A 22,437-nucleotide genomic window follows, 5' to 3' on the forward strand; every position below is an offset into this window, starting at 1 on the left:
TTTTTAATAGAAGGACGACCTATGAGGCGCTGCACGTCGTTATAAATAAATTAGTTCGGAAAAAAGACTAAATATATGCTCAATGTTTATTCGTCCCCGGGCTTTGATATTTAAGGTTGAGTTAAATTGTTCGATGTTAATATTTTGCGAGAAAACCAAAGCATGTTGGAATTAAAATTGAGCTTATATTAATTACAAGCCAACTATGTGATTTCCTTTTTGTTATTTTTTATGAATTAAAGAAGTAACATGTTATGCTTATGGAAAAAGTAGATATAGGCCTACATATCAATTTTTTTCAACACAAATATATCGTAATTATTTGTATTCGTTTGTCTAGATCACTAAGGGAACGATTAAACCAGCTCGCATAGACTCTGCATGCCGCTGCCGCCAACCAACAGTTTGTTACACTTCAAAACCTCTGGGCTAAAAAATAGCCCAACATTCACCCCACCACTGAGTCACTAATGGGACGAATACATATTAACATCCCTGGTGCAAATTAGAGGGGCGGTTGATTAACAACACCAGTTTTTAGAACAGCTCCTTAAAGCCTCAAAACAACAAACATTATAGCATATCATTACGTTAAAAAATAACAAACATTTCTTCAACATTTGTCCCAAACGTTTTGTACACACAGCCTAAGTGTGGGCCAAAGCAACTGTTCGCAGATGAGGACTCATGACCATTAACATGATACGCAGAACACTGGAGAAACTCACAGGTGGGGGAGGCACTGCTGGTGGATGTCAAACACAAAGACAGCCTTGAAACAAACATCGACAGCCTCCATAAAGAGTTTGTTTCGATGTGGTCTGAAACAAGGTAGAAGAACTTAGAAAAATAAGTTAAACCTGCTCACTTAGATAATGACAGCCTACAGGAATGTAAATAGAAAAGGATTATAGTCCATAAATTCACATAAACTCACCCAGCCCATAGAAAGAAATGCTTTTGCTCCCTATTAAATTATTCTTTAATTAACTAGCCAATTCTAAATTTGGGGAAGGTGTTATGGTATCAATTGATGAGGCTTACTTAAATATGTTTAAACCCCCGAACTGTAACACAGTTCATTTTGCTTGTTAAAGGCTCCACGATCATTTCTGTCCCTTAATAGAAACAGTTCAACGTTATGTCTCAATAAAAATGTACTTGCCTGGAGTCAGGCCCTCATTTAGTTCAATACTCTCTCACAAAACAGGTTCAGACACAAACTCAGTTACATACCTAAATTAAAATCACATTTGATTGTGTTTGTTATGTAAAAACATGAAGGCTATCTTAGTTGCCTTTGCCCTCTATACTAGATAATCAACTAACCACCCGATTGGGGTTATGTTCATCTCATAGTTGAATAAATAGTCTCTAAACTGAAGGAACTAAACTGATGACAATAGGAAAAGATACAGCTTGGAAACATTTTCCATCCCGAGTCTATGGCAAGCTAGTTTTAGAGGAAGATCCATGGCACTAGTATCTAGCAAATGAGCTAGTTAACTTCAAACAACACCGTGCTCAGCGCGGATAACACTTAACTCTCCCATACCACTAATTGTATTATGTAAATGAAGATTCATGTACTGCAGAGATCGAAACAGTGTGCGCTTGTAAACCACCGCCAGTCATATCGCTCAGAAACCCTGGCCAGGTGGATTACTCGAAAACCTCAGCCAATCAGATCGCTCTAAAACCCAAGGCAATCAGACATCTTGAAAACTCCAGCCAATCAGCTAACTCGAAAACCCAAGCCAATCAGATCCCCGGAAAACCCCAGCCAATCAGATTGCTGGAAAACCAAAGCCAATCAGTTTATTCGAAAACCCCAGCCAATCAGGTCACCCGAAAACCCCAACCAATCAGAATGCTGGAAAACCTCAGTCAATCAGATCGCTAAAAAAATAAGGAAAAAAAGTCCCATACGTTAAGAATTTGTGTTCCCGAAACACTAACAGATATAGCAAAAGGCCACATGGTTTTGACCGAAAGAACATGATTAAAGGAGTTTAGGCGATGTTCACGTCCAGAAAGTTAGACAATGGAAGGCGGAAATGGATGGCGGGAAAAATAACGAACCTGGGTCAAAGTAACACAACCAGCTGCTGCGAATGAACACCTTAGAACCAATGTGACCCAACATGAGCAACCCAACAGTGTGTGTACATTACCCAAAACAACCCAGAATTATGACCCTGCACACAGGGCCGACGGACTGCGGGGACAAAGGGGACAGTTGTGGGGGGGCCCAAGGCAGAGGGGGGGCCCATGAAAAAAAAAAAAAAAAAAAAAAAAAAAAAAATTACTTATCGGCCACGTCTCCCCCCCACTCCCCCCCCCCCCCCCCCCCCCCCCTCCGTCAACAATCGTCCCATACCCCCCCCCCCCCCCCCGTCAACAACTTAGCGCAGGGGGGCCCATTAGTACCTATAGTATAGGGGCCCAGGATTTGGTGCTACGGCCCTGCCTGCACAATCCATCCAACAAATGTTGCAGAAACCACCCAGCCCTGATTGGCTAACAGCTACAAACGGCCTACAGTGTATTTCTGATGTCTACTTTGTCAAATTAGAAAAATGTGTGTGCAATGCCTCTATATACCTTACATAAAACAACCAAGATGGTGCGCCAAAAACGCAAAGCACTGAGTGAAACGGTTGGGAGGGTGAACAGCACCCATATCAAACAGTTTAAGCCTCAGATTGTCTTTCTCCAGGCTCCGTCATTGAGTGCCACGGCCGCGTCTCTGAGAAAGTAAACTTTAAGTGACCCCTCCAGGTTAGGCCAGTCTGGGATCCAGTCACAATGCTCTTCGGCTTGGCCCCTGTAGGCCCGCATTGGCCCACTTCAAAGCTCTGGGGGTGGGGGATGGGGTTGAGTGGGGGGGAATCGCTTGTGTCAAGAATTTAGTTCCCTTCACCAAAGGGTTGCATTCCTGACCTCGGCGGAGCTGGTTAAACACCGCGGGCCTCTGCTCTCCATTGTCACCGGAGAATCAAGACAGCAACCTGATGTTGCCACCGCTGAATAAGTGACGGGGGAGACCGCAGAATAAACTCATTATCACACACACACACACACACACACACACACACACACACACACACACACACACACACACACACACACACACACACACACACACACACACACACACACACACACACACACACACACACACACACTGCCTTTCTCCTCTCCCCATGAGGGACATTGAAGCGGGATGTCCGAGCTACGTCGGCCACAGGCCTTGCATTAAGTCAGAGATTGAGACGTCCAACCAAAGTGAGAGCAGCCCTATAAGCCTTCAAGAACTCTCTGTGATTTAAACGTCATAACTGTGAGATGATCACAGACGGGTTGAGTCCTGTCATCCAATTATGACTTCCGCGTTAACTCGATCTGGCGGGTTATGGCAGGTCAAAGGTCAGATGGTCCGACACGGGATGACACAAATCAAGTCTGCAGAATCCTTATTTAGATAATGTTGTCGACCTTTCAAAAGCCTGACAATATGCGCTTTCCTAAACAAATCTGTTGGTTTATCGTGGGTCCTATTAGGCTGTGTGACTTACACGCTGTCACACCGGGTTACGATCACAGGAGTCATCACCCAGGGAGCCAGCAGGGAAACCGATCAACAGAGTGCTAATGACATGTTAGGTCAGGTAAAGAGGAAAATATCATTTTAACCAAAAGGCACTTCCGACTGTGTTACCGTCACACAGAGAAACGTGCCCTGACATATTTTTCACAGGAAAAACGTCTGCGGGTTGAAACTGTATTCTCACACCAAGTGACATGTGTGTGCGTATCTCTCTGTCACGTTCCCACTGACATTAAGACAAAGCACAAAGTTTGACAGGCGTGCCACGATGCACCTGTCTCCTGCCTGGATGCACTGGTTGTAGGACAACTCCCACCAGAGCGTGCGGGCTGGAGGCTGTTTCTCTGACACTAACACAGGCTGATGAATCCATCCACTTGAACAATTAAGCCGACAAATTGCCAGGTATTTGCTCTGCTCTGGATGACATTCTTCTTCTGAAATATGATGAGATTCTTCTTCTGACATGTTTGGAGGTTGCTGCCTATACTGTGTCAATTTATTTTTTTTGATTTAAAAGCATTCCGAGTATAGCATGCATGATTCGGAAATATAGCAGTGTTTCTCTATTAGCCTACATTATACGCCTCGTCATATCGATCCCCTGCACGAGTGTGCGTCGATGAGCGGACGACGCTCTCATTTCTCGCGAGAGAAACCGCAGCGGAACGGTTGCTGTCTCCCACGATTCATGCGTGCGCCATTACGCACGGAGAGATTTTCATCTGCCCTCTGAAAGGTCACTCACAGCGTGTCACCCGAAATATCCGCTGAGGAGGCGTAGATATATTTTCCTTGGTAGAATGAATACCTACAGTATTGAAGATAACTATGGGGATTGATCAAGGTAGATGATTAAAAACTCATAGGCGAATAATGTAGGCCTACCGCCAGAAAAGTGTTCTCAGAAGACCAAGAGAGGAGAATCAGAGAGTACTGGAAAGAGGCAGCTGACTTAAACTATGTCTTCAGTCCTAGGGAGGTCAGAAAGGGGTAGGAGGGAGGGTAAGGGAGGAATAGTTAGAGATAGACGATATTTAGTGTTTACGTTTTAGTTCATTTTATTTCAGGTTAGGAGGTTTGGCTTTCAGCTAGTCTCCTACTACAACTGCAACTTTCCCCAGAAGTGGAGTGAGACCTTATGGCTGCTGACGGGTTCACTTGCTTTCTAAAGAGGAGCCCCACTTTCGCGATAAGGCCTCCACAAGCCTCTCGAGGGCCACCAGGCTTAACCGAAGAAATGTGAACCACTGCACTGTAATTTTAGAAATATTACTAAATTAATAAATAATACCAAAAAATTAATACATAAATAAAGAATACTGTAAGATTATTATCAAACAATACAGAACGCTATGCTCATGCAGACAAAAGCTACATTTATGTAGTGAAATGTAATGGTTTTTTTTTAACATACCGTCCCTTGATCGTGTTGCAACATCTGACGTCTTCGATTCAAATTAATATTGTGAACGATGCGTCACATGTAGGCCATCTTACAAAGCATCGCCCAAACATTCTCCGAGTAACTGAGAGAGAAATGTAAGAGTTGCAACTCCAGTGTCCCCTACAAATAAGGCCTACCAGCACTCGTAGGACTTGCATCTTTCAAGCTCTGCCTCTGTGTAGGCCTAACGTGTTTTACATGTAGGCCTATTGTCATTTATTTTCAACTGAATGGTAAGCCTATAATGTTCATTAGCCTTTATTACCTTAATTTAACAGTTATGATTAGGCTATAACTGTAGCCTAGATTTAGTAAAATGCCATTTTTTAAATTAAATTCAAATAAAGGAAGAATAGTTTATTTATAAGGCCTTATAATAATCTAGACATTCATTATTGTGAAAAAAATTATAAGTTTGTGCAAACAGGCCCACTATTGATATTTAACAATGTATGTCCTCATGAGGACATTTAACAAGAGATTTTTAAGGAGATTGCGTAGGCCGATATTTTATATATTTTGGTTGGTTTTGGTACGTTGGCACAGTTAACACAGCAACAAAAAATGTGATGAACAGACGTGTCTGTTTGGTTATAGACAACCCGGGCCATCATTAAATGTACATCAACTGAAAATGAAACATTCAGGAGAGGAGGGACGCCAACTGCGTTAATCCGTCGGGTTATGGCGAGATTAATGATTGGTGAAGTAGTAAAGTTCATTGAAAGATAATAAAAAATAAAATCTAAATTGCTACACAGCTATGGATTTCATACAACAGTATAATGCAACTCTGAAGAAACGGAAAAAAAATAAAACAAAGCCTATTTCTCAATTTAACCGTTTTTGGTTTCAGAGACAATTGCGCAATCCCCAGTCAGCTCCAGTATCAACACCTTCAGCCATCAGCTCCGATTTCAGGTCAATCAATCCTGGGATTGAGTCACTAAGTCACGTGGCTCTGTGTTCACCGTGTGTGTTCATGTAAAATAATGTCTGGTGAGTGTTGGTACATTTCTCTGGCTCGATGTCAGCACCGTGCTGGGAGCTCATAAACTTGGTGAAGAAAAAAGATTAATAAAAAAACATCCACAACTCAAGCTGTTCATCGATAAAAAAAATAAATAAATGACAATCCAAGCATACTTTCCCATCAGCAAACTAAGCTATTAGCCTCCTAGCGCTTCCCCCCTCTCCCAGACTCATTAGGTGTGAAAACACCACACATGCGGTTGAACGTCTGATCTGAACCCGAGCGATGCTCTATTCTGGTCCCGTTGCAAAAGGCAGGGCTCAGTGTAATCCGGGGCCCCGTCTTCTGCCTGCCTGTCTGCTTATTAATGAGGCAGACGCCTGCTCTTCCTGCGGGTTCTGGGTCCGCTGGGGTTCTTCAACTCTGCAGATGGAGGGTTAAGCCCGCGTGATCCTCCCGTCACCGAGGCGAAGAAATTAGCTGCGGCGGTGATGGAGGCGAAGAGCTGATACCACCATCCAGGGACATGGGGGTGGCGAGGGAGAAGGGGGGGGAAAGTATGCAAGGTAAATAGTTGCGTTTAAAAAAAGGAGGGGTTGTTGTGGATGGTTGTAATATGATAGAAATAAAATACAAAAGGCAGCATAATGTATCCGACATCTTGTGGTCCACTTTATATTGGCCAGAATACTGTCTGTGAGCTGGATAACGAAGTGGAAACAACCTCCATACATGCTACCATGTTGTCATCGCTGTTATTATTAATTCAACAGAAGTTATTATTTGACTAAAAATTAAATACGTTGTATTATGCGTCAACTGATTGCTGCCAGCTTTGTCCTGTTGAGTTTTATGATTTATTTATTTTTAAAGCAAACACCAGTGTTTGGACAGAGAAATTAAATCTTTTTTCTTTTTCCGCCAACCAGAAAAGCTTATTTGGTTTATGATTCAGAAACCATCAAGAATCGGGCGACTTCCACGTCATGTCTTGGAAAATATTAAGGTTTGATGGAATCAGAGAGGCAGTACTGATGGGAATCCTACTATAGAACCATGGTTCATTTGTGGATGTACTCTTCGCCATAGGACGGCTTCATGATCTCCATTGATACAGAGGAGATTTTAATCTTTAATATTAATGAAATGAACCCCAAGAATACAAAAGCAAGCAAAATCGTACGAACACCCCTACGTGTTTGTGACAAATTATTGGCGGAGACTGATCCATGTTCATATAGATTTTATATAATGTGTATCAAACTAAAACTAATACAGCATCAAACAAAAAAGAAAAATAATAAAGAAGTTGAACAACGAAGCAGTTGATTGGCTAATGGAATGGAGGCTAAACCAGAGGATACAGGAGAAGGGTGCAGATGATTGGATGGAATGAGTGGGGGGGGGGGGGGGGTCACTACGGTAGGCTCAGAGCAAAAGAGGCGGGAGGTTGGACAGGTAGAAATGAGAGGCCAGCCTTATCCAGGTAGCGGTCTCTTCTTGCTGTTATTTTATTTCATTTTTTTTTAGCATTTCTTTATTCAAACACAAAAACCCATGTTCTAAAAAAGCAGCCTTGTTGTTCTTGATGTGGGGGAGGAGGTCCAAGTCCATTCTTTTTTTTTTGTTTATTATTATTATTATCTTTTTTTTTCTTTTTTTCTTTTCTTTTTTAATGGGACAATGTCTACTGAAGTCTCCTTTTTTTTCATACTGCGTTGTGGGACCAAACCGTGACTCTGCACAGTCTGTTGGGAGGGGGGAAGGGGGGGGAAGAGAGAGAGAGAGAGAGAGAGAGAGAGAGAGAGAGAGAGAGAGAGAGAGAGAGAGAGAGAGAGAGAGAGAGAGAGAGAGAGAGAGAGAGAGAGAGAGAGAGAGAGAGAGAGAGAGAGAGAGAGAGAGAGAGAGAGAGAGAGAGAGAGTGTTTGGGAGGTATGAGTGTTTGGCTGTGTGCTTGTGATAGTGTCTTTGCTTCTCTGTGCAATACGTGTACACTATGCATTCATGTAGCACGATCAGACCGAGAGCAGAGGAGGTTGCTTCATGTGTGTGTGTTAGGTTTGTCTGTTCTGAGAGGTCGGTCTCTTTTGTGTGTGTGTTTTTTGTGCGTGCATGTGTGTGTCCCTCTGTGTGTGTGCGCGTATGTTTGTGCGTCTGTATGTCTGTGTAGTCCCAGACTGGAGGCCCATGCTCGGTGACGAATGGGTCCAGCCAGTCTGTCAGTCAGTCCCCCTCGGCCCCAACGGGCCTCGGCCCTATTCTCGGGCCTCCAGGAACAGGGTCTCCTGGGGGAACAGCTTCGCATCCAGCAGGGTGGACCCTGGGTCCAGCTGGGTGATCTAGAGAGGGAGAAAGAGAGGGAGAGAGGTAGAGAGGTAGAGAGAGAGAGAGAGAGAGAGGAGAGAGAGAGAGAGAGAGAGAGAGAGAGGGATAAAGTAAAAGAGAGCGGGAGTGATATGGCGAGAGAGTGAGAGACAGAGCGAGAGTGAGAAAGAGAGAGAGAAAGGGCGAGAGACAGAGTTTGTAAGAGTGAGAGTGAGAGAGTGAGCGAGAACGAGAGAGAGCGAGAGAGAGAAGAAATGGGTCAATACAAGCATCTTCAACAAACGAGCGGTCCAGTTCCTTGTGTACAGACACTGTGGGTTTGGGTTTAAGCAAAGCCCGAGTGAATATCTCACAGTGTTTGCCCTGCCACCCAGCCATCAGGACAGCAGCGCCGCGCGAGATCCAACGTGTGCATGTGTGTGTGTTTAATATTATTCCAACATGGTGTTTAAACGGCGGGCTGGGGGACAGGGGGGAGACGGGGGGGGGCTGGTGAGCGGGCGGCGCTGTGGTTCTGTATGAGATATGGGCCGCTTGTTTTCCTTAGGAAGGGCTGCCGTCCAGAGTTCACCACAGAGCGGTTCACGAGACGGCCCCGTGTGAGACGGGCTCTCAAACCCCCCCGCTGGGGAGTGGGGAAACTTACAAACACGTGTGTGTGTGTATGTGTGTGTGCTTGTGTGTATATTCCTGTGTGTGTGTGTGTGTGTGTGTGTATATTCCTGTGTGTGTGTGTGTGTGTGTGTATATATTCCTGTGTGTGTGTGTGTATATTCCTGTCTGTGTGTGTGTGTGTGTGTGTATTCCTGTGTATATTCCTGTGTATATTTATATCCTGTGTGTGTGTGTGTGTGTGTGTGTGTGTGTGTGTGTGTGTGTGTGTGTGTGTGTGTGTGTGTGTGTGTGTGTGTGTGTGTGTGTGTGTGTGTGTGTGTTCTAGCTGATAACCACCGATTTCCCTCCGTTTTTCATCAGCGAGGTCAAACAGTTGGGAAGCCTACGATGGCCCCAGAGAGATGTTTCGCTGGTCCTGTCACGACTCGTACGCCAGTAATAACCACCCACGACGACGCTGATCGTGTTAGACACCTCGATGTGAAAGACTTAACCTTCTCCTTTTAAGGGAATAGACTCACACACACCCGGCCACTCTCATAAGCACACACACAAACTCACACTCACACACACACACACCCGGCCACTCTCATAAGCACACACACAAACTCAGACACACACACACACACACACACACACACACACACACACACACACACACACACACACACACACACACACACACACACACACACACACACACTCGGTCACTCTCATAAGGGCACACAAACTCACATTAACACCGTCCTTGACACACACACTGTGACACACACACACGTTGTGACACACACACACACACACACACACACACACACACACACACACACACACACAGGCCCCCCCCTCCCACCCAGCCCGAGGACCCCCCCTAGCTTATGTGAGCTAATCGCTCGAGGGGTCGTGTTACATAGGACCGGTCTAACACCTGGGCTGAAAGGGACTCTGTGACCGCGAGGCGCTGTGACACGGAGAGGTGTCCAGGGCTTATCTAGTCCCCCCCGCGCCTCCCCTTCCCCCCCCCCCCCCCCTGATCAGGGCTCCCACTCTAACCCCTGGCTGGGGGAGGCGACCGGCGTGCCCCCCCTGCAGCCCTACCTGTGCTCCGGGGGTCAGAGGGCGCGGGGGGGCGGGGCTCGGTGGGGAGGGCTATCCTGTTGTACGCCACTAAGCGGCGACGCCTGTTGACGACGGCCGCGGCGCCCTTAAGGTCCGGAGCTGTCATAGTGCAAGGTCAAGGAACACTCGGCTAAGTGACGCCCGCATCGTTGTGGAGATTATTGTTATTATAAAACAATGAACCAGGCACTAGGATTCTAACCGCACGAAGAAAATTTGCTTTATATTACGAGATTTAAAATCCTAATTTTCCCACCGATTTAAAGTGATGATCGTTCTTTATCCTTTCAGCAACCTTTAGCCACCTACAGGGCATGAGATGAACTACTAGTTGGTCTTAAAGACTACTTCAAAATGTCCAAAACCAAATGGCTAAACAGGGCATGACCACTTTTATAATATTGCCGTCAATAAAGACACAGTGTTATTATAGCCCTGCTCATCATAGCCCTGCTGGCCTGTTTGTGTACATTGAAGAGAATGAAGCGATCAGCCACATGTATGCGTAGATATGGACCTAAGTTGTTGATTCCATGAGGTGAAATCATGAGCACACGTTCAGATCAACGTGTGTAAGAGTGGTAGCAGATGACCGCGCGTGGACACAGATCCGTGTGTGAACGGCTGCGGATCAGACAAACGCAATAATGGCTTATCAAGATGTTGGACGAGGTTGGAGTCAGACTCTGGGCTCTAGAGTCAAGTGTCGGGATTGACTGACATATTCCGATTTCTCACATAGATAAGGAAGAGAAGGGCCAGTTTCAGCTTTTAAAAACACCGCTTTGGTTTTTCTCCGTATGACTCGGGCTCACATTGTCTCAGTGGCTTTTTTTCCCAACGTTTCGGAATTTGTTTATATTTCCCATGTATATTATTCTCCAGGCACATGTCCTGCTCGAATCCCACCGCCACTACGACCGTGTCTGTATTCTGCTGCTTCAGCGGGCGGCCCCCTCGCCTTGGGGGGGGATCAATTAGACGAGACCAGATTACACAAGATCAGTCCAATCAGAGCCGATCTAAAACCTAATCTAATACTGTGTATGCAGAAACATGGACGTACACGATCCTCAGCTCAATAAAATTCAACAAACGACCAAACATAAACACCATTACCGGATTAAACGGGCATTAGATAAGATGGACGGGGGAAGAGAGCGATATGTGCACCGGGTCACCTCGGGGACTCCCGGGAGGGGCGGGCTAATGTCACACCCGCGCGGACGCCGTAGGCTCCTTCCCTTTCATCCGCGCGTCCTCATTTCGACGTGTCATTGAGGCTCTTTGACTTCTCAGCGGGGTCTTAAGGAGCCCGTCGGCGGGGCGGGGGTGTCGCCTCAACCTAACGCAGCCCGGTCGGGTGAACCGCCTCATCACACCGCATCCTTCGATCGCAAGATGGGGAGTCAAACGGTGTGTGTTGATTTCAGTGCGCGGCGTACACACATCTTACCTTGGTGTGTGCATGTGCATGCGCACATGCACACACCAAGGTAAGGTGTGTGTGTGTGTGTGTCGGCCGCGACGGGAATCCGCCCCGGCCGCGGCGATAACTACCGACACAGCTGCTGGGCTCTTGTTTTTTCCCACCTCAGGAGTGGTGCACTGCAAATGGCTGCCATGTTAATGAACCTGAAAGGCTGTTATGACACCATAGCATCAGGTAGGGGTAAATTAGGCTTTTGGGGGTGGAGCGGGATGTGGTGTGTGTGTGTGTGTGTGTGTGCGCGCACGAGTGCATGCGTGTGTGTGCACATGTGACACACAAGTGTTTTTTTTTCTTATTGTGTGTGCGTGTTCGTATGTGCGTGTATGTATCCATGTAAGCTAAAAGTCAAATCTGGTGTGAATGCCTGTAACTGGGCTGCCCTCTTGGGTATTGGGAGAGGTAAGGGGGTGGGTGGGGATAGCGCAGGGTGTTGTTGGTGGGGGTGGTGGTTGGCGAAAGGGTGTGTGTGTGTGTGTGTGTGTGTGTGTGTGTGTGTGTGTGTGTGTGTGTGTGTGTGTGTGTGTGTGTGTGTGTGTGTGTGTGTGTGTGTGTGTGTGTGTGTGTGTGTGTGTGTGCGTGCGTGCGTGCGTGCGTGCGTGCGTGCGTGCGTGCGTGCGTGCGTGCGTGCGTGCGTGCGTGCGTGCGTGTGTGTGTGCGCGCGCACGTCAGGCAGCATCTGACTAAGAAAATGAAAGTAGGGAAACAAGATGCCACACTGACACAGGAGACGAGTGCCATCGGTGATTGTTTACATTGTTATCCAATTAACAGACCATAAGCATGGAGGCATCTGTCAACAAACAAAGCTGTTGTTTTTCCCCCTGCTCTGCCTAAGCCATATCTCCTTCTCTGTGTGGGCCTCTGCACGCGGCCACGCGCACACACGCACCAGACAGACACAATCTCGCCCGCCTACCCCCCCCCCCCCCCCCCCCGTTTGTTTTGACCTTGAGTCAATATCATTTCAATCAACCCATTTGGATTAAATCACTCCGTTACTTGTTGAATTATGAAATTGTTCGGCGACTAATTAAAGAAAACGTGATTCGCAAAGATTCCGGGTAAACTCGGAACAGCCTGCGAGCCATCGCCGCGGTTAAATAATAAAAAATACATCATAATTGAGGCGCTTAGAAATCTGAATTGAATCCAGCATTTGTGCGCGGCCTGAATAACCAACAACGAATCAACAATACAATTACAGTCACTAAAGATTCTACCACCACAAATCCAACTTTAAAACCCGGAACTTATGGAAGGGAGACCTGTCAATTCTTGGATTGAAAAACAGTAATAATGTCCTCCAATAATGAAATATTATATTTCAAACAAGTCGTCATCACATTTCACAATATAATAACGCGCTAATAATATCACCTCGGTTAATAGCCACAACGCGGTGGCACATCTCCTCGCGGCTCACATCACATCATTAACACTCACGGGGAACTTTGAAATGAGCGTCGCAAATGCAGATTGCCTTATCCAAATGAAAAAAACACATTGATAACAGAAGAGGGGGGTGGGGGACAGTACTGCTCGCGCAAAGAGAAAGAGAAAATAAACACAGCCCTCCTGAAAGATGTCCCGTATCCAACTTAATCAAACGCGCAGCTGAAATAACGCATTTTTAATGAAGCCATTACAGGCCCTGACTATGTTAATTAAAACCAAATAACTTGTCTTTTTTAAAACTAGTGTTGTCAAGTGTTTATTTGGCCAATTACAAAAGCAGTGGGAGATCATTATCCGCTGCCAGCCGCGGTGACAACACGTAGCGCCAGGGCGTGAACACAACACCGCTGAACAGCACAGATTAGGACCCGCACATCAAAGAGACGGCTGCCGCGGCCGGGCAACGGCTGGGGGCGGGGCCGGGGGAGAGAGAGAGGGGAGAGAGACACCGTCTGGGAGCAGGGGGTCGTGAGAGAGAGAGAGAGGGGAGAGAGACACCGGCTGAGAGCAGGGGGTCGAGAGAGAGAGAGAGAGGGGAGAGAGACACCGGCTGAGAGCAGAGGGCCGAGAGAGAGAGAGAGGGGAGAGAGACACCGGCTGGGAGCAGGGGGGCGAGAGAGAGAGAGGGGAGAGAGACACCGGGAGAGCCAGGGGAGAGAGAGGAGAACAGAGGGAGAGAGACAACGGCTTGGAGCTGGGCCGAGGGAGAGAGAGGGGAGAACAGAGGTAGAGAGACAACAGGAGAGCCAGGGGAGGGGGGGAGAGAGAGAGAGTGAGAGAGAGAGAGAAAGAGCGATAGCGAGAGAGAGAGAACGAGACCAGGAGAGCCAGAAGAAAGAGAGAGAACAGAGAGAAAGAAAGAGACACCAGGAGAGCCAGGGGAGAGAGAACAGAGAGAGAGAAGGAGACACCAGGAGAGCCAGGGAAGAGAGAATAAAGAGAGGGATCAGCCGGCCAGTCTTGGAGGAGGGAAAGAAGTGTAGAACTAATGAAATAAAATAAGGAGCACAAAACACTAATTGAGAAAGGAGGAGGGGGGGGAGAAGGACAGCAGAAGTGGAGCTGGCAGGAGTAGGAGGGAGGGGGAGGAGGCCGAGAGACATGGGAGGGAAAAGTGACGGCGGGAGAGGGAAAGTCAAGAGGAGGAGGAGTAGCTCAGAAGGACAGAGATCCCCCCGGGGGAAAACCGCTTTTTGACTTCAGGGAAGAAATTGGGACCCAAAGGCGTCTTCCTCTCTCCCTCTCTCCCGCTCTCGCAAAGAGGCAAGCGCACCTGCACACGTGCACACAGACAGGCCTTTTATCAATTACCTGGGGTCATAGCCAGGGACGTCTGCGTCGGTGTCCTGAAGGAGGCGTGTGGGTCCGATGCCTCAAACAGGATGTTATGGGGACGGATTAATCCGAACCACTTTACCAATAAACTGCAATAGTTCTTTTGCGAAACATAATTCTTTCAGAGTGAAAAAAAACCCCCCAACAACCGGTTTCGGTGCAGATGTGAAATCCATCTCACAGCCGTCCACAGACCACGCTGCGTCGTTTTTGAACAGCTCTGTTTATTTTCCCTGCATCTTAAGTTTTGTCTAAGAAGCATTTGGCTGAATTTGCACAGTTCAAACATTTGTTTGAGACGGAGCTGGAGGAGAGATTAGGAGAGTGGGAAAGCAGGAAGAGGGTACAGTATCACAGTACCAAGAATAATATGCTGCTCAGACCGTGTTTGGGTTGTCACAGAAGCTGCTTCGGGCGAGGAGCGAAAAACTGTGAAGGGGAGGAATAATGAGCCTGGGTCTGACTCATGGCGTCTAAACACGCTTTCTCGCTCGTCTAAAGAGGACGGGCTAACAGGCCTCTGCGATACAATAAACTCTACGGCACGATTTATTTATATCCCGACATGGCTGCTTCTGAATAAAAAAAACAACAACTGAAATCAACGACCCCCAAAATAACGTATAGGTCCCTCAACTGCCAGCTATATTCCACGCCCATATTGCGGGGCCAATTGTACAGCATCTCTCCCTCATCTCCATTCATAAATGCTGAATTGCTGCCGAGGATCCACCACCGAGACGGCTCGGTGCCCCAGGGCTGCCCAAAGACGGGGGTTAAGCGAGACTCTCCCTCTGCAGCCGTCCCTCGGAGTAGCAGCCCGCCACTAAGAGAGGCTAAGTTAGCAGGGCACAACAAAGCCGGCTACACATGCTGCCAGTGTACAGGCTGCTGTAGCGCCGCGAGGAGCTAAGCCGCTCGCAACCAAATGTTGAGGAGGAGACGCCGTCCAAAAAACCGGGGGTAATTATAGTCCCCCGCTGGGCGACACACGGGGATCTGCCACGGCGCAAATCTAGGGAGGGGGATCGTATGGTTTTGGCATGCGTTTTGATGATCTCAATTTATTTCCATTTCGTCCTTTATTTGTTTTTTATCTATTTGACCCGCAGGAACCGGCTGTTTGTGTGGCAAGGTGGTTCAACTTGTATCCCGTTTTTTTGGGTTACGGTGCGTATTTCAGTCCCATCCACAAATATATATATTTTTGCTTTCTTCCGCCGCAATACTGAAGACAACAGTAATGGCAATTCAGCCGAGAAGGAAGAAGAAGGCAACACTGCGAGAAAAAAAAAAAAACAGAGCAAACAAAAGACGAGAGAAGCCGCCGAAGAAAAAAGGAAGGTTTCAACAGTTGTGGCGTTGAAGAAATGCAATAGTGGTGGATCCTCCATCCTGGGCTGCTGGCAGCACGGCAGGGGGAGCGTCTGGAGTGGATGAAGGCTCCCCTGCGCACCCCTCTCATTTAATTACATTACAGAGCTGCCGGATTAGAAGCGAGGCCTGTGTTCCGCACCGTCTCCCCCCCCCCAGCCCCCCCCACCGCCCGGAGCCATCCCCCAAATCTCTCGCCTTTTGTTTTCTGGAAGCAACTCTCTTCCCTCAGCTCTCCTCCGCTTGTTGTTTTTATTTGTTCTTCCATACTCGCAGAATGTATCTCTAAATTAAATGTTTTCTTTGTTTAGGATTTTCCCCCGCTCTCTCTTCCCCCCCCCCCCCCCCCCCCGTCTCATCCCGTTCTGCAGAGTCAGCGTCCCATCCGCTGTTCCCCCCCCCCCCCCCTCCTCTAATCCCGCCGTCCTGTTTCTGCCCCGAATTTCCTCTGCGATGCAGACACATCTTTATCTCTGTCTCAAACACATGTTTACTCTTGATTATAAAGAGACAACTGTGAATCCTTTAAGTGACAAAGTTGTGAGCGAGGCATGTCGTCGCTTGAAAATATTTGTGGATGTGTTGAAGTGGCTGATTGCGGCGCCGGGGCGAGAGCGTGGCGGCGGCGATGTGTGTTAGTTTGAGACGTGTGTGCGCGTGTGTTAGTTTGAGGTGTTTGTGCGCCTAGCGTTCCCTGCAGACCGCCATGGCACACTGCCTGGGCAGGCCCACACACACACACACACACACACACACACACACACACACACACACACACACACACACACACACACACACACACACACACACACACACACACACACACACACACACACACACACACAGAGAGAGAGAATCGTTGCATGCGCGCGCAAACTCCCCTCTTGATTAATGGAAATCTCATTTTTGTTTCCAGCAGCAAGGCTAATTAAGCAGGTAGTTAAAGCAGTGCTCATTAGCCAGCGAGCAGAGTGCTGCAGCCTAGGCCCCTTAATGAGAGACTGCAGCCGACTGGCTGCAGCGCGAGCCATAGAGAATACTCCCGTTAGTGCTGACAACTGTATCCTAACACTGACAGAGTGTAATGTATACACAATGGGCTGATACTAATTAATATTCACCCAATATATACACCCGGGCAGGTGCGCCTGGATTTAGCGGTTGGCTTAGCCGATCCTTTTCGCAGGTACGCGTAAACAAACACACAGACGTGGGAACGTGCCCGTCGCCGCACAGCGCCCAAGGCCCCACACTGAATCAACAACCACACGTACGATAAAAACTAAAAACACATCCACACACACACACACACACACGTGCGCAACACAAACATACAGCAAAAGTACAGCCTTGGGGCCGGGCGACAGGTACAGAGCCAGTCCCCTCAGCGGTGTGGCCCGCTGTCCCTCCCCTCACAAGCCAGGCCCAGGAGGCCCGGCCGGGCATCACACCCCGGGCGGACCTCTGCCCTCGGGCTGGGACACCGGAGCCAATTACAGCCGTGGAAATCTCCAGCAGAGAGGAAGAGAAGGAGGACAGAGAGCCGGCAGTAATTTGAGCTTGTGATAGTGGTGGAGGAGGAGGAGGAGGAAGGCAGATATCTTCTACCCCTTCGAATGATATCTCCCCATCTCAGAGATGCACATAGATAAGGAGATATGGGTCAGTGCTCGTTGCTGTTTCTGATAGCTTAAATGGATGGTAGGTTAACATTTAATAGCTGTTATTTGAGTGTGCTTGGTTAGAAAGTCAGCCATTAGTGAGTGATATGCGCTGTGAGAAGATCTTTTCGGAGTGGGGAGGGCCCTTCTTTCAATGAGCCCATTTCGATTTGAATCACTCCCGTCTCATTTCTGAACAATCGAGGCCTCTCTTCCCGATTCAGTGAATCAGAGAAATCCTCCCGCCCGTCAAGCACAGCCATGCACTCAGCGATATTCTATCAATGGCGGGGAAATGGAGCGCAGGGAGAGTGTGTTATCTTGGGGTTGTTTCTCTTCAATATCCCACCCAAATCCCACCGTCTCTCTGCTCACACGCCTCGGACCCCGCCCACAGCGCCGTCGAGTGGGTGGGTGTGGAGGAGCGTGTTGGTATTACGTGCGAGCCTTACGGCCGTCCTACGTACATTTTTACGAGGGAAGGTGGTGAGCAGCTTGAACTCTTCGAAGGGGTACCCCTTGGACGCCACGAAGTCGAAGAGGACCTGCAGCTTACAGCTGCCGAGGAAACGCCGCTCCAGGAACTCGCCGCTCGGCGTGCGGATACGCAGCTTGCTGATTGGCTCTCCCTTCTCCTGGGTGGGCTCCGGCGGTAGGGCCTGCTCCAGGGACAGACGGATGGCCTGGGAGGGGGAGCAGAGAGGACAGAAGAGGGGATGAAGGGCGGGACACAGCACCTTATGAAACACCTGGTGGATAGAGTTTGATGAGTTTGAACGTTTTTGAAGTGGCAATGATTTGGCGCACTACCGCAATATCTCGTTAATCTGGGGAATGCATACGAATCTTAAATCAACCTTGGACTTATAGCATTCACGTTTTTAAAATATGTAAAGCTGTGCTGGGTGACCTTATTCCGTTGAAATATTTTGCACACAATCTTTTGCCCAATATCGACATTAAAGAGACCCTATTATACTACTTTTCTGGTCTTCATTTCTTATTAATGACTCCTATAGCGCAACCTGACACGAATCACAGCACAAAAAACGATGTAGATTTTCGGGAAACTCTTCCTCTCATCTGGGCGGTTTCAGCATTCTCTCTCAATGCTCGGTTTCGTCCTTCTCCGCCCCCTCGCCCCCCTCCTGCCAACCCCACTCTGTTGTGATTGGTTACCTTCCGGAAGACCTGCGAAGGGCAGTCGAGCTCCAGCCCCTCCTTTTGCGGGTGCATGTAGCCTACTACAGCAAAGGTAATCTTTCGGAAAACCAAATAAATTAAATAAGTTTCCCTCACAACCAAAACATTTTTTTGGGAGCAGAAGGCATTGTTCCACAAACGTGCAAAGCTACACTGTGAAGTGAAAAGTGTGGACTTGAAGCGCGCGCACGGGCAGATTTGACCAGGCATATGGGGGCGTGGCAGGAGTACCTCTACGTAGAGGATTTCCCGGAAATGTGAACAAGTGAATAGCAAACGTTGTGTTTAGCGCTCTGCACAGCCACCCCAGACTGTCAGCAAGGAATACGTCGAAATGCATGTACGTCATTATTTAACACTTTAGTATGGTTAAACATGACTATCAATCATTATAACAACGTTTATAGGTCATAAAAGCCGAAAAAAACATAATAGGTCCCCTTTAACAGGGGTACCCTTTAATAGGGTCAATAGGTCCTCTTGACCTTGGGTGTCTTGAAAGGCGCCTCTAAATTAAATGTATTATTAAATAAACAAACAGACACCAAAACTCCGCCATCAACTCTGCTCTCCACAAGCAAAGCTAATCAACTCTCCAGCGTCTCCGAGACCCTGCTCCAACATCTTCCCCTGGCCTCCTCTCCGCCCTCGTTGTCCCCGCCACCCCCCCCCCCCCCCCCCCCCCCCCCTCCCACCCCCGCCCCCTCCCACCAGCGCTCCCTCCCCCAGCTTGTTGTTCGTGTTGGGCCAGCCGGGGAGCATATGCTGTGACAACAGGCCCCGGCTTTATTTACACAGCATAATGCAATTATATTTCATAAGAGTGTACAACAGTAGCTCATTAGCAGCTTCTGGTGTGCTGGTGGGCAGGGCAGGGCGCGTGCCGCCCAGCTACGACACGTCCCCCAGGTACCCTGGCTGATGCTGACTGAGATAAAGGAGACCCCGGGGACAGACACACACACACACACACACACATTCACACAGGAGGGTGCACCCGGAAGGTTAACACAAAACCACATAGAGACAAAGACAACCACATACACACGTGTGCACATATGACAGTGCAAGCGTCCCTACTTAAAACACCACAAGGCTGGGGGAAGGGGGGGGGGGGGGTGGCGCACACACACACACACAAACACACGAGAGGGAGAGAGACCACGGCCTGCTGCGCCCAAAGAAGCGTGCATGGCTCCATCCCTCCTGGCGTCTATTCACCTTGCTAGCGCCGCCATGCTAACCACAGACAGAACAAACAGACTGGGGGAGGGTGCGGAAGAAGCAGAACCACCACCGCCACGCCCCCACACACACACACAAAGTGACACCAAACCACATGGGCACATGGCTGTAAAAACACAAAAACATTTGCATGGCTGGGGGTGCACGTGCACATGCACGTAGGAGGTATGGACACACACACACACACACACACACACACACACACACACACACACTGACACACCCTTCAATTCATCTACTCTTACTTTCATCTTCCTTTGCGTTGCACAAAGGTACACAAGCACCGAACCCTAATTCCCAGTCGCACTTTGGTATCTCCTGCGACTGCTTCTGTTTTTGACTGTTCACAACAGTCGAAGACGTTAATTACCCTATAGTTTGTGCTTGAATATTGCTGATTTTTAAGAAAAACTTGAAACAATATACAGTATGACACACAAGTTTCTATTTCTGTACATGAGAAATTATAAAAAAAAAAAAGGTTTTATCCTGCCTCAGCAGCTCTCAGAGAAGAAATGGTTAGTTATCATGATTGTAATTGAAGGCGTTGAAAACAGTGTCTATTTGTATTTACTACTTCATATATATCTTTCCTGGTTTGTTGAAAAAAAACAACAACATCTAGTTTGTTCTTATGACCACCGTCAGTTAGCTAACTGACAGTGGTCATAAGAACAAACTAGATGTTGTTGTTTTTATCACTACGGGGAGTTGCACTCATCAAACCTTCTACAACAAACTGTACTACTACGTCCATCCTCCACGGTGGAACAGCACAGGCTAATTCACCCTTCAGGTCACGAGCTACGGTTATGACGACCCACCGAGGCCCCCATTGTCCGGTCTCCGAGAGGCAGCTGTCGCTAAACCCCACGTGGATGGCTGCAGTGTAGCATAATGCTAGCACTTCCGACCAGGGACGCCATGGAAACCAACGAGTTTGCGGCAGGAGCAGGGACATAAATAAGAATGACACAGCGGTGATGACCAGTATAACCATAGCGATGGTTATAGTGTCCTTTGTTGTTTATAAAACGCACACACGCACACACACACACACACACACACACACACACACACACACACACACACACACACACACACACACACACACACACACACACACACACACACACACACACACACACACACACACACACACACACACACGAGTTTGCGCAGTGGACAACAGTGATATAATTAAGAAGGCCGTCTTTTGTTGTAGTCTTTTTAAATTTGGAGACAAATCACCTGAGCGAGCTGGGTCACCTGATACCTTTCAGTGGCCTGAGGCTAACTGCTGCTGAGTAAACAGCAATCAGCCAGGGCTGCAATGTTCCACTAAAGGACCATTAATACACTGGTGCCATCTTCACACACAATATTGTTTTTCTTTTTTACCCGCAAGCAGTGTGTGTGTGTGTGTGTGTGTGTGTGTGTGTGTGTGTGTGTGTGTGTGTGTGTGTGTGTGTGTGTGTGTGTGTGTGTGTGTGTGTGTGTGTGTGTGTGTCTGTGTGTGTGTGTCCTGTTCACATGCAATTATTGCTGGGAGTGAATGTGTGTTTACTGAAGACTGTCTATGCATGTGTGTGGCCATGTATATGTAAGCCAATGTGTGTATGTTTGTGCGTCAGAAATTGTACATTGTCGTTTGTCCACCTGCGCTTCAATAAGAACCCTATACAAATACGCAGCGTTTAAACGGAACAATAACTTAATTGAACTTGTGTGTGTGTGTGTGTGCATCTACACCACACATGCAACACAAATGTGGTTTAGCGACTGAAAGGTTTTTAGCGATACTGCAATATATTTGTCTCATTCTGCAGTCCTGGCGGCAGTGACGGGGGATAATACACTGGATAAACAACTGCTGGCTCGGCCAATGCTACCCTGTGAGTGGCACGTCATGTACGAAACGCAAACAGTTCACAATACAACACTGAGGAACAAGGCGGTGAACGCACGGACACCCATATGAAACCTCCGCTGGATACTCGCTATGCTACAGTACTAAACAAAGGAGCCAATCACTGGAAAATTATAAACATCCCACATTACAAAATGGACTATTTGATTATGGGGTTATGTAGGAAACAGAACGGCGTCCACAGTAAATAGGACCCGCTATCGACAATACATAATACCTGGAAAAAAAGGGAGACTGTATTGGATCCCAAAGGATGAATCCCAAAACAATTGAGGTAATATTGCTCCACCCCTCCGGTGCCTTATAAATGATTATAATGAATGAATGGCTCGGTGAAAGAAAAACCAAAGGAAAGTGGCTTTGGTACTGATGGACTATCCCCTGCTCACCTCCTTCTCATCTTCCTGCTCCTTCCTCATTTGTTCTTGGCGCACCTGTTCCGCCTCCTCCTTCTCTTGTGCTTCTCTCTGCAACGCAAACACATTATTATTATTAACATATTCCTCACGCTTCGCGTCCACGGCCCGTCGCACTCTGAGGTAGCGTGCGGTTGTAAACCCATCATCCTGACTGACGGGATTGACAGTTGAAATTAAAAATTGCAACAACAGCCGTGGGTTGGGCCGTTGTTTCATTGCCATAACCAGATTGTTGAC

General features: G+C 47.8%; 1 protein-coding gene across 2 annotated transcripts in view; it reads right to left on the minus strand.

Annotated features, from left to right (window-relative positions):
• Positions 1 to 7,256: 7,256 nt before the first annotated feature.
• faf1 (Fas (TNFRSF6) associated factor 1) overlaps positions 7,257 to 22,437 on the minus strand; it is a 60,768-nt gene continuing 45,587 nt past the window's right edge. The window contains exons 17-19 of one of the 2 annotated variants that reach the window (XM_030371799.1): positions 22,171 to 22,248; positions 17,871 to 18,086; positions 7,257 to 8,369 (exon numbers count right to left, since the gene is read on the minus strand). In XM_030371799.1, coding sequence (XP_030227659.1) covers positions 8,286 to 8,369; positions 17,871 to 18,086; positions 22,171 to 22,248 — 378 coding nt within the window. In that variant the 3' untranslated portion in view covers positions 7,257 to 8,285. The remainder of the gene's footprint in view (positions 8,370 to 17,870; positions 18,087 to 22,170; positions 22,249 to 22,437) is intronic. The other variant, XM_030371800.1, reaches the window with a different exon arrangement.

The sequence above is a fragment of the Gadus morhua genome, chromosome 12 (genome assembly GCF_902167405.1).
Source record: "Gadus morhua chromosome 12, gadMor3.0, whole genome shotgun sequence".
In the NCBI taxonomy this organism is placed as follows: domain Eukaryota; kingdom Metazoa; phylum Chordata; class Actinopteri; order Gadiformes; family Gadidae; genus Gadus; species Gadus morhua.